The following is an 11,748-nucleotide window of genomic DNA, read 5'->3' as shown; positions in this document are numbered from 1 at the left end:
CCATTCCTTGGCCCCCTCTGTAGAGCCTGAAAATAACAACAGTGGGTGCCTTCATATTGCATAATTTCAGACCTTTGTACCTCACCTAGCCTGTAGCTGCCTGCTCTTCCTGCCCCTGTCTAATCCCAGGGTGGCCAAGCTCCCCTATCTACCCTCACCCTCATCCCTGGAGATGCAGAACTGTGCTTTGTGGATGCAGAAAAGGGACATGGTGGCACTTTTGCACACGCGGAGCAGCTGCCAGGATGAGCGATGGGCACCGTTTACATCGAGGAGGAGACCTCAAAGGTGGCTGGTCTCAGCGAGCACGTGGAGCTGCCAGATAGCCACCCCCAGGCAGCCGAGCTCTCCCGAGAGGCAGCTCCCTGCCTGGGAAGCGAGGCCGCCTCGGATATGCCTCATTTTATACAAAGAAGGTGGGTTGTGCCTGTCCCTCCCACCCTGCTGAGCACCCTCCGCTCCACCGATAATCATACCTAGCAATTACACCGAGCTTTCCCTGCTCTCTGCAGACGTTAATTAAGCTCTTTTCCCCGCAATGGAGACAAAGAGGGGAAAACCGCGGGGAAACTCCCGGCTTGGGTTGGGCTTTTCTTTTTTTGAACAACTGTGCCACAGGGCCTCCCAGTTGCCGGCAGTACCGCAGGAGCAGGCAGGGTGGCCCTGACAGCAGTGGTTGCTCTGGGCTCTGCTCTCACCTGGCAAAATTGATGTGATTTTCCCTAATTTCCCGGCTACTGGTGGATCGTGGTGTGGCTATGCATTCCCGCAGCCAGTAACCAAGGCTGGCTCTGCCCTGCGGCACCTTCCCAGGTGCCACCAGCTCTGCAGGGGTGGCATCCCAAGCCTGGGAGTGGGGAAAGTGCCCCATGGACATCCCAAAAGGCTCACACCCATCATCATTCCCAGGGGCTGGGGTGGCTTTACAAGGGGAGCTGGAGCACCCTGGGTTTGGATGGATTGATGGATGGGGAGGGCATCCTACCGGCACCTTTGCGGGCAGGATGATGATCAGGACACCCTGGAGAGAACAGTGACATACAGGACACTGCCAACACCTTGGAAGGTAGGATGATGGACAGGACACCCTGGAGGAAAGGATAACTGACAGGGCACCTTGCCGAGCAGAACGACAAGCAGGTCAGCCTGTCTGCATCTTGGAGAACAGGGTAAGGGGAAAGGTGTCCTGCCTACGACCAGGAGAGCAGGACAACAGGGAGGACACGCTGGAGAGGAAGGTGACAGGCAGGACACTCAGCGCCTACAGCCTGGTTGGGCAGGACGACGGGCAGGACACGCTGCCTGCACCCCGGAGGGTGTGACGGAGGCCGAACAGCCCGGAGGTGCGGATGGCAGCTCGGCACCCTGCCCGCATCCCGCAGAGGCAGCGCAGCGCAGCCCTGCCCGCACCGGGCTCCGGCCGCACCTGCCCAGGTCAGCCGGGTCCGGGGGGCGCTGCCCCGCCCGTCTTCCCGGTGCCGATCCCGGTGCCGGAGCCAGGCGAGGCCGGAGCGGCCCGGTGGCGGCGGTGAGGGGCGCGGGGCGGGCCGGGCCGGGCCGGGCAGGGCGGGGAGCGCGCATGAGCGGCGGCGGGGGCGGCGAGGGGCGGGCGGGAGCGCGGCAGCGGAGCGCGGCGCCGCCGCGGGTGTGGGCGCGCCGGGAGCCCCGCACGGCGGCCCGGGGGCGGCGGGCGGCACCGCCTGGCCGGCCGGGGGGTGCCGGCCCTGCGCGCCCCGCACCGCGGCCCGGCCCGCCGAGGTAAGCACCGAGCGGCCCCCGGGCCGCCCGGCCCCGCGGCGGGGACCCCCGCGCCCCGCTCCGCTCCGCTCCGCTCCGCCCGCCGCCGCGTCGCCATTTTGCCGCTCGCTCTTCCCCTCCCGGAGCGCGGCCGGGCCGGGCCGGGCCCTCCGTCCCCTCCCTGCCGGGCCCGGCCCGCGGGGGAGCCCCGGCCGCCTCCCGGGGATGCGGCGCGGGCCCGGGGGGTGACAGGCCCGGGCGGCGCCGCCCGTGGGGTGACAGCGGGGAGGGGCAGTGAGGGGACGCGGGTGGCACGGCCGGGCCGGGAGGTGACAGGGCAGAGGTCGCCGTGCCCCGGAGGTGACAGCGGCACCGGGCAGGGCAGAACTCCCCCGGCCCATGAGGTGACAGCGGCACCGGGCAGAGCCCCCCGCACCCACTGACCGCCGCGACAGGGGACACCCCGGTCCCCGCGGCACGCTGAGGACTCATTGTCTGCCAGGCATGTGCGGGCGCTTTTCCCTTCGTGTCAGTGCCCGGGGAGAGAGAGGGGAGGGACGGGACAACGCGCCTCGAACAGAAACTTTACACCTTCAAAAGCCTCGTCTGCTCCTGGTCAGAGCCGTGTGCGGCAGGAGCGCTGGGTGCGTGCCTCGGGTGAAGCTCTCCCTCCTGGAGAGCCTCGATGGCTGTCACTCGGTTTGGGTGATAGCAGCGGGATGCTCCGTGTCCCGCCGGAGTGGCCCGGCCACCAGCCGTGCCCAGGGAGGCAGTGGCTCGCAGGACTTCTCCTGCCACGTGCTTCCCTCCTGGGGAAACCTCCAGCGAGGACGATTCTTCGAGAGGAAGCCTCTCCCTCCGCTTCCTTGTCTTTATTCCCTGGAAGTTTTGCCCAGCAGCTCCGGTTCTGACAGGAGTTCATGGGAAGGTGCACAGCTCTTCCGACAGCGACAGGGATGGCAGTGCCCTTCAGCATCCATCATCTGTGCTGGTCTCATTGCATCTCTGCTGGCACATGGCTTGTGCTGGGACAGCTGCCTTGGCTTTTGGCATTCTGTACCTCTGGAGTTGTTGGTAAATTATTGATGATAGATGGAGCAGATTGACCAGGCAGTTGTTGTGCAGCAAAGTCCATCCGTAGCAATGTGACGGGTGGGAATCGCGGCAGGAGAACTTGGGGTCATGATCTGCAGGTGACTTTCCCCTGGTAACCGTAAGGACGTTGTGAGAGGTTTGCAGCCATCCCTGGCTACGTACATACTCCTTCAGGTCTGATTCAAATTAATGCACAGGCATTTCTACATGGAATTATTTCTCCTTTCCCATTCTATTCCAAATTTCCAGCCACACAGGGTGGCCAGTGGCTTGGGAACAGTGCCTTTCTTTCCCAAATGTCACTTTCCCCTTCCCGCAGCCATGGGTTTCCTCCTTACCCTTGCTCGCAGCAGTGCCAGCTTGGCCTTCACTCATCACGTTTTGGTGCCTGCCTTCACAGGAGTGTTTTTTTTCCTGGAGCTGGAGTGGGATGCTTCAAAAATATTGCCACAAAGTTCTGAAAAGTTACATAGACAGGGCTGGAGACCTCATAAGATGCTACCAGGCCCAGCCTTCCCTCACCACATCCCACCTGTGGGTCATGGCCACAACATGTGGTTACCTTCTTTTCCCATTACCAGCTGCAAAAGAGTTTCCAGCAAAACCTTAAGGAAAGTGTGGAAGAGCACAGGCAGTTGCCTATTTTGAGTCTGTGTTACTTAAAAATTGAGTGAGAGGTTTGAACATTACCAAAAAACCCCACAATGGGCTGATTTTTGCTCTGTGTCTCCAGGACAATTCCTCTGTGATCCCTGGGGTTGTATCATTTGCTGAGGGAGCAGATTTTGGCTCTTGCTGACTGGTTTATGAGACTTTTATTTTTCATTTGGTTAAAAAATAAGGGGGAAAATTCAAAGGAGTATTTGGTGTGGAAAAACAGAAGATTCAGAACCTCTTAAGCTGGGCAGAGAGGATTCCTTTGAGGGGACAGATGTGTTAAGGGAGATGAGAGGTGTCCAGTGGATGGAGCTGGGCACTTCGGATGTTCTGGGAAGGGAGAGCTGGGGTGATGCTCAGTGGTGTGCAGTGTCATGAGGTGCAGGAGATGAGCACCAGAGATGTCAACAGGGTCTGCCCTGGCTGTCACTCTTTGTGTGTCACCTTGAGCTGGCTGGCGAGGTAGGCGAGGAGGTTCTGTGCTCCATTCCCTGTTCGCATTTTATCCACTCTGGCTGGATAAAGATGTCAGTTGTGTGGGTTTCCCCTTGGTTTTCACCCCATCATAAGCACAGAAATCTTGTCTTCAGCTTTCACTTAACTGTTTTTTTTGTGAGTCTTTCTTTTCCCCTTTTTTTCCTTTGAGCAGCTTGGGTGAAGATCACTCTGAGGTGCCAGGAGGCAACATGGGAAGGAAGGGGACTGGCACATTTGTCCCTGGAGGACTGGGGACAATGGCAGTGCCCACACTGGTGGGAGTGGAGCAGCAGTTTGGGAAGGGACCATAGGGACCCCTCTCTGTGCCTGCTCCAGAAAGCAGCCGCTGTCAGGCAGGGTACAAACTCCTACCCAGCTCTCCCCCCAAAAAAGCCCAAATTAGTTGAATCAGCAATCTCCATGTTCAGCACAAAATGCCACAGAACCAGTTGCCAAGGCTGGAATTTCTCACTTGATCCGATTAACCTTTGTGTCCATGCAGACAACCACATATGTGTCACCAGCCGAGCACATGCTGGAAGCTTTTGCCAGTTCTGGGAGCATGTGGGCTGCATCCCACATGGAAAGTCCCTGATCCTGCACAGAAAGTCCCTGGGGACACCTCAGAAAGAACTGCTGGACCTTCATGTCCCACATGTTGGTGGTGTGGCTGGCAATCTGGCCACACAGGAGATGCTCCTCCATCCCTCTGGCCATGGGGACAGACAGGATGAGTGTGGATGCTTTGGCAATCAGCTCCTTTGAGTTAAATGACGCTAAACATGTGGGAGGAATTGCACGTGACAAGTCAAATCCGTGTTTTAAGAAACGCATGGGTGAACATCAGCATCCCATCCCAGCCAAGGTCTCAAGGTCATGGTGGTCCAAGGAATCTCTTCCCAAGGGCCTGATGCTCTCATTGTGGAGGCATGGAGGACTTCTTTTCCCAATCCATGTCTGGTATCATCCAGAGCAGCCCCCATCCTCAGACGTGCCTTTGCTTGTGCTGTTGGGAGAGGAAGAAGGAACTTGAAGCCGGAAGCAGAGCCAATCCTGCCGTGGGCTTCCTCTTGGCACTGCTGAATGGAGGGGTGTCCTACTGCCCACTTCCATCAGGAGTGAGAGTGGGCCTTGTGCGATAATTCCTGACGTTCATTATTTATAGAGAAGCCAAATTGAATTATTAATACGGAAAATTCCGATAACATTAACAATTCTCAGTTTATAACAGTTTCCCATTAATAAGGAAAATTGGAAATTTATCATTACATCTGTTCATTAAAACTCACTATTTTTTTTTTTTGCTTTTGGTGTCTTAAATGAAAGCGGAGAAATAAACGAAGAGGAAAAGCCATTTATTCACTACTTTTCTGGGCAAAGTCAGCCCATAATTTTTAATAAAGTCTTTGCCATTGTATGTGAAGGGGAAGCCAGGCTGTAATGAGAGCAGCTTTCCAGCCATGTCTGTGGCGTTCCTCAACTGTAGAACAAATACTCGGAAGCACGTCCCGTTTCTTCTCTTCGTGGGAATCTTGAAGCTGCGTGATGGTTTTCTCATTTCCCTCCCTCCCCAGCAGCTCTCCTTGCTCTCACCATGTGTTGTTCCCAGCTCTGAGGAGTGAATTTTAACGCCTCCCCTGCTTCTTTCAGAGATGGCGGATTCCTATACCTGTAAAGGTGGAAGGAAAACTGCGGGCTCTAACAAACCCACTGCCAGCAAAGAGAGCAGGACGGAGACGAGGATAAACCCGCCAGCAGAGCTGCCCAAGCTGGGTAAGGAACTGATTTGTCCTTTCAGTGGAGGTGGATGGGGCGGAGGGGATGAGCCCAGTGACAGGAGTTGGGGGTGGTCTGGGTCTTGATGTTTCTCTGCTCCAGTGAGGGCTGTGCTGGCCAAAAAGCCCCAGAGCCCTGGGAGCTGGAGAGAGCTGGTCCCTGGGAGCAGGAGGGGTGGGATGGAGATGGTCTCTCCCTTCAGAGAGGCGTGTGTCTGGCTTAACAAGATGGGTGTCTCACTGCTTATTTATCGTGTTGGTAGCTAAGTGTTACATCAAAGGATGGAAAGGCTTAAATGAGTTCAGGCCATCTGCTGCCTCCCGTGTCGCGGCCCCCGGGGTGGAGGCTTGCGAGCGTATGAGCCCTAGGGGACCCTCACACTAAGGGCTGTCATGCTGATGGATGGCTGATTTCTCTATCCAGGAATCTCCAGGCCCAAGGAGATTTTTCCTCCTGTCTGTTTATGCTGGGCAGATCCCCTCTATGAGAGAGGCTCCCAGTGCCTTTACCTTGCTATGGGCAGCTCTGGATGCCAAGGGGTGCATCCAGAGGAGGGGGTTGGACCCCAACGATGTAGCTCAGATGGGGCTTCCAAAATCAGTGGCTTTGTGGGGAAATGCGTGTGCCCTAAATGTTTCCCAGATGCCACTGTTACCTTGAGGGGATTGAAGCCATAATTGCTAACAGAGGAGGATAACTTATTGCTAAAGGGAATGAACTCCAGCTGTCCGCAATATGAACAGCCCTGTGTTCAGGAGACCGTTTTTCCCTGCGCCACATCTTATAAGCACCTCATTTGCAGGGGAGCTGGCGTTGCCTTCCAGAGGGGAATCTCCATCTTGCTAGGACAGAGAATGGCCAGCCTAGAGCTGAGGGCATCAGGCAGGCAGCAGAAAACTGGGGCTGGGCAGCAGAATTACTGGGACAGCGGCTCCTCTGGCATGGGTGGTGATGTGTGCTGTGTCTGTTTGCAGGAAATGCAACCAGTGACAAAACTGAAGGCAGGAAGAAAGGAAGACCCAAGGCTGAGAACCAGGCGCTGAAAGACATCCCTGTAAGACCCCACACACTCCAGTCCTTGAGTCCTTCCTGCTTCGCTCTGTGTCTGATGTGCCTTGCACTGTACACTCCAGCCAGCCCCATTCCAGGGTTAAACCTACCTCCCCTGTGGTTTAATCTTCAGAGCAGCCTTGTCTTGGGCTGAGCAAGATCTTGGTCCCTCAACCCCTACATGCAGGCATCCAGCATCTTCCAAAACCCTGGTTAAGGAACCGTACCCCTTTCCAGCCTCACTTTCCCAGGGCCATGTCCAGATGACTGGATCCTGTCACAGCCGTGTCAGCCTTGGCTAATGAACCAGCAGTAATGGCAAGGGGCTGATTTATTCCCTGCAGAGTTGTGCAGTTTAATTCATGCCTGGTGGCATGGACAACACATGGAGCAGTTTGTCATGAGAGCAGGGGCATGGGGTGATTTACAGACTAGATGAAATGTGGGGTGATTAAATCAGCCAGATGACTTTGGGCCTGATTTATTCCCCAGCCTGGTGGGGAGTGTTCGTGTGCTCTGAGAGGCATGGCAAGGTAAAGCCTCAGCAGGAATCATTAGCCTATGGAGCCTGCAGCATCTGTCCCATCAGCTCTCACTGGAGTGAACATTGCTACACTGAAACACACCTCTGGGGTCCACTTCATGGCTGTGTGGTGGAAGGGGTGGATGGGAATGTTCAGAGGTCCCATGTAACCTCCCAGCTCCCTTGGGATGCATCAGCACACACCCAGGCACAGGGTGCTCTTCACTCAGCTATCTCTTGTTTCTCCTGTTCTCAGCTCCCCCTGATGAACCAGTGGAAGGACGAATTCAAAGCCCACTCTAGGGTGAAATGTCCCAATTCAGGCTGCTGGCTGGAGTTCCCCAGCATTTATGGCTTGAAGTACCACTATCAGCGCTGCCAGGGGGTAAGGAGACTGGAGAACTGTCTGCCCTTTTCAGTGGCTGGCTCTTCCATTACCATCTGCAGTGTAATGTTGCTCGCAGATCTTAAACACCAGTTAAAACATGAGGTGAAAATGGGGAGGGCAGAGATGGGCCAGGAGCAATTCGTAAGGTGTGTGTGTGTGTGTGTGAGAGAGGGACTGAGGTCTCTGCAGCTCAGTGTGAGGTCTGGCCCAGGGGGATTGTGGACTTATGGTAACTGTTTGGAAGGGCAGAAGGGTATTACACATGATTTATGTTCATGCCTGCATCAGAAGAAGCCTCTCTTTTGTGGTCTAACATCTGTGCTCACCTGCCTCTCCCTGCTCCATTCAGGGTGCGATCTCAGAGAAGCTGACATACTCATGCTCATACTGCGAAGCTGCCTTCACCTCCAAAACCCAGCTGGAAAAGCATCGGCTCTGGAATCACTTGGACCGGCCAGTGCCAGCCAGCAAAGCAGAAAACAAAGTGCCCAAGGCCATTGGGAAGAGCAGTGGAAAGAAAAGGTACCAGACTGTGGCTGGGCTGCATGGCAGTGGCATAGGGATGGCTGGGAGAAGGGGAACATGCCTGCTTCCATTCCTACAACCTGGGCTGGCAGTGGGGGGAGAGGTGTCAGGACACTTGTCTAACAACCCCTCTTTAAACAAGCCCTCTGTGCTTTGCCCTAGACCTGCTGAGAGTTCAGCTTGCCCCACCATCCATCCCAAACAGGCAAAGATGGAAAAAGCCGTGGCCCAGGAGCACGCGGAGAATGGCGAGTGCCTGGCAGAGAGCCGGGAGAGCAAGGAGTTCCAGATTGCAGCGGCTGAGGCGATGGCAGCTGCCACCCCCACGGCCAAGTCCTCCAGTGGCAAGGATGTCGGGCAGCAGCGGGGCAGCCAGGCCTCGCTGCAGGAGGAAGACCCCGAGAGGATGAAGCACAGTAAGATTAGAGCCCAGGGCTATGCTGATTTGGGAGCCCAGAGAGACGTGTCCCCCGTGGGAAGGGGATCTTCTGTAGCCAACACTGCTGCGAGTGTCTCTGAATCCAAGGGATAGACAAGCCTTGTTTGCAGACCTTAATAACTTGCCCTGCTCTCCAGTTTCTTGCAGCTTCACTGGGAGTTAAAACTCAGTTGTAGCTGTGGTAGAAATATTTCTAAAGGACCTGTGTGAGAGTTGGATTTGATGATCTTAGAGATCTTTCCCAACCTTAACGATCCCATGACAGGATTGGAAATGGGTTTAATTCCTGCCATGTCAGCTTGTCTGTCCTCACTGAGTGTATCAGGTTAAACCAGGAGGGTTCTGGCAAACCTATTTTTCTGAAGGATTGGGGCAGGGTGAAGAGCCTCTATCTGTCCATGGCCACTGTAGAGCTGGTGTAGGGCAGTGGTTGCCTCCGTCATGGTTTGAGGTTCCGCTGCTTGAAGCACCAAAGCAAACCACCACAGCCACATGTGGGAGCTGGTTAGCTTTTGCATAAGACAGAGCCACCACTTTCACTCATTGAATTAATCCTGAATAAGAGATTTATCCTGGTTTTGTGGAGTGAGAAACACAGTTTGTTGGTGTTTAGTGGCTGGGTGCTTCATTTGACAGCCTTTGACCCACTCTTAACATGGAGTGTGTGCCCAGCCCATGCCCCAAGACTGATGAATCCCCCTGGCAGTACAGTTATTTGACCAAATCTCTCTCTCTGTTTCTCTCTTTTGAGTCAGGAAGGAAACAGAAAACTCCTAAGAAGTTTACGGGGGAGCAGCCATCCATCTCGGGGACATTTGGACTGAAAGGTAATACAGGACAACTCTGGTCACCTATAGGGTTGTACCTTCTCCCTGGGGCATTGCAGGGAAGCTCCTTCCCCAAGCTCCCTGCCTGTGGTGGAGCCAGACAAAGCCCAAGATCTCACACTGGAGGAGCTGGCACCTTTTACCATGAGAGAGTCATAAAGGGATTGAAAAGCAGTCACAGAGCTGGGCTGATAACAACCCCAGGCTCTGTTCCGGAGCCTGGTGCTGGGAAATGAGGGAAGAGAGAAACGGATCCGGGTATGTTCATCTGTAACACGAGAGTAACGAGCTGCTGACACCAGTGAGATACAAGAAACGTCATCTCCTCACCATCCCACCATCCTGGGATGTTGCAGCATTTCCAGTGGCATCGGGAAGGAATTCTGCTGCGTAGAAAGGCTGGTGACGCACCCATCCCTCAGACTCCATCTCCAGGGCTGGTCGCCCACATTCAGGAGAATGAATCCAAGGGAGAGGAGATGTGTTGCTGGGATGTTTGCTGAGAGGAAGCCCAGGAATTGGCTGCAGCAGCCTGACAAAGCAAGAGCAAGTGGGACTTTGGTCATGCTCCATAAATACTCTCAATTGGTTGGGAAGGAGGGGGAAATCCTGGAGCATCCCTGGAATGAGAGCAACTGGATTCAGGCTGACTATGAGATATGTTCAGCCAGAGAAGCAGAAAGCGGATTTCCAGGCACTGCAGGAGGCAGCACCTTCCAGTATGAGGCACTCGGGGGAGAGGCACTAATGGCTTTGAAGGAATTGGACACTGACGAGCAGGCTGGATGTGGTCTCTGTGATTTCCTTTCCTCTGGCTCCTGGGAAGTCTGGGCTTGTTTCCCTTATCTTCCCCACAGAGGCACTGCCAGAGACTGAAGTGTCTGCTGTGGGTTCCTGGAGAACAAGGTGTTCCCATGACCCAGCACCTCAGATGGAAAGTGAAGATGGGGCTGGTGTTTGCCTACACTCCCCGAGTTCCATGTGGCAGTCACTTCCCAAAGACGAGGGTGCCCCAGCACTTCATGGGGTGCTGTCTCCATTCAGACCCTGGGTTTACAAGAGTCACAACCCCCAGATTTAGGAGGATGTGGACCCTCATGTCACAGGTGTGGATCTGACCCTGGTACTTGCCTCCTTGCCTCCAGCACCTTCTGTGGAAGCACAGGCACAGGGCTGAACTGCACGTGGATTTGGGGGATTGGATCTGGGGGAGTTAAACAGCATTTCCACTGTGGGAACATCATCAGGAACATCCCTTTTACACACTGAATTTGCTGTTCCAATTCCACCTTTTCAGTTTTTTGCAAAACATCCAATTCCCTTCTCCCCAGTCTGTCTGCCTGGCTGGAGGCATCCTACCTCACTTTGCCATGGAGTTTCCATAGTTCATAAACTTGTGTTGGGGGAAATGATGCTGTTTGTAAAACACCACAAGCTGTTAGGATATTGCTTGTCATAATTGTGGACCTGAGCCTACATGTACAGCCTTGGCAGACATGCAGCCAGCTCAGTGTCCCTGGCTTAGAGGGAGAGATTTTTTACCTGTTAAATGTGAGTTGCTCTGAAGGCATTAAAGCAAGTAGTGAATGAAAATCCTCTTTCTTTACAGGTCTTGTCAAAGCAGAGGACAAAGCAAAAGCCCATCGAGCCAAGAAGCTAGAGGGAAATGCCAACATGGAGGAGCTGAAAAAGAAACCTCCAGGAGTTGGTGTGAAGAAGGAAACGTCTGTGCATCTACCAGCAGGTGAGGCTGGTAGGGGCAAAGCACAGGCAGCAGCTTTGTGTGCAGTGTAGCTGCTTTTCTGTGCACTACCCCAAGCCTTCATGGTCCCTACCTTCATGCCACCATCCCCATTTCACCTGCAGCTCATGGTCCCCACACCCCTCTTGGTCCAGCAGGCTGTTCACTGGGTGAGTTTTCTGGCAGGTTCATCAGGAGCAGCAGCACAAAGTCAGAGGTAGGAGCACACAACTCCTGCCCTTTTGAGATATAATACAGATGTGGGAACAGGCACTGCTGCTAAAATGTTGGTGCCGCCACAATTGACATCCTGAGGGGCACCTTACCTTCAGTTCACTGCCAGGTCAATGTGATGAGAGTGCTGGGAGTTGAGAGCCAAATTCCACCTGGCTTCACTGTGAGTCAGCATGTGACCCGTGTGATGATGGCATTTTTCTAACATTATTCCCATGAATGACAGCGGCGCATAACTCTGGGAATAATTACGCCTTCCCTGAGCCTTGAGGTGCAACC

At 54.7% G+C, this 11,748-nt stretch overlaps 1 protein-coding gene across 6 annotated transcripts in view; it reads left to right on the top strand.

Annotated features, from left to right (window-relative positions):
* The first annotated feature begins 1,335 nt into the window (after window positions 1–1,335).
* The window catches only part of ZNF512B (zinc finger protein 512B), a 29,781-nt gene continuing 19,368 nt past the window's right edge, over window positions 1,336–11,748 (top strand). For 5 of the 6 annotated variants that reach the window (XM_088064535.1, XM_088064532.1, XM_088064534.1 and 2 more), the window contains exons 1-8: window positions 1,336–1,434; window positions 5,617–5,739; window positions 6,717–6,796; window positions 7,572–7,700; window positions 8,053–8,225; window positions 8,391–8,644; window positions 9,423–9,494; window positions 11,104–11,238. In XM_088064535.1, the coding sequence (XP_087920661.1) occupies window positions 1,350–1,434; window positions 5,617–5,739; window positions 6,717–6,796; window positions 7,572–7,700; window positions 8,053–8,225; window positions 8,391–8,644; window positions 9,423–9,494; window positions 11,104–11,238 (1,051 nt within the window). In that variant the 5' untranslated portion in view covers window positions 1,336–1,349. Of the gene's footprint in view, window positions 1,435–1,692; window positions 1,759–5,616; window positions 5,740–6,716; window positions 6,797–7,571; window positions 7,701–8,052; window positions 8,226–8,390; window positions 8,645–9,422; window positions 9,495–11,103; window positions 11,239–11,748 lie in introns of those variants that run through there. The other variant, XM_005524776.3, reaches the window with a different exon arrangement.

This window comes from Pseudopodoces humilis, chromosome 19, assembly GCF_049639895.1.
Source record: "Pseudopodoces humilis isolate 2021_Gansu_Grassland_sample_001 chromosome 19, ASM4963989v1, whole genome shotgun sequence".
Classification (NCBI taxonomy): Eukaryota; Metazoa; Chordata; class Aves; order Passeriformes; family Paridae; genus Pseudopodoces; species Pseudopodoces humilis.
Note: the sequence above shows the minus strand (reverse complement) of the source record. Positions and strands in the feature narration are given on the sequence as shown.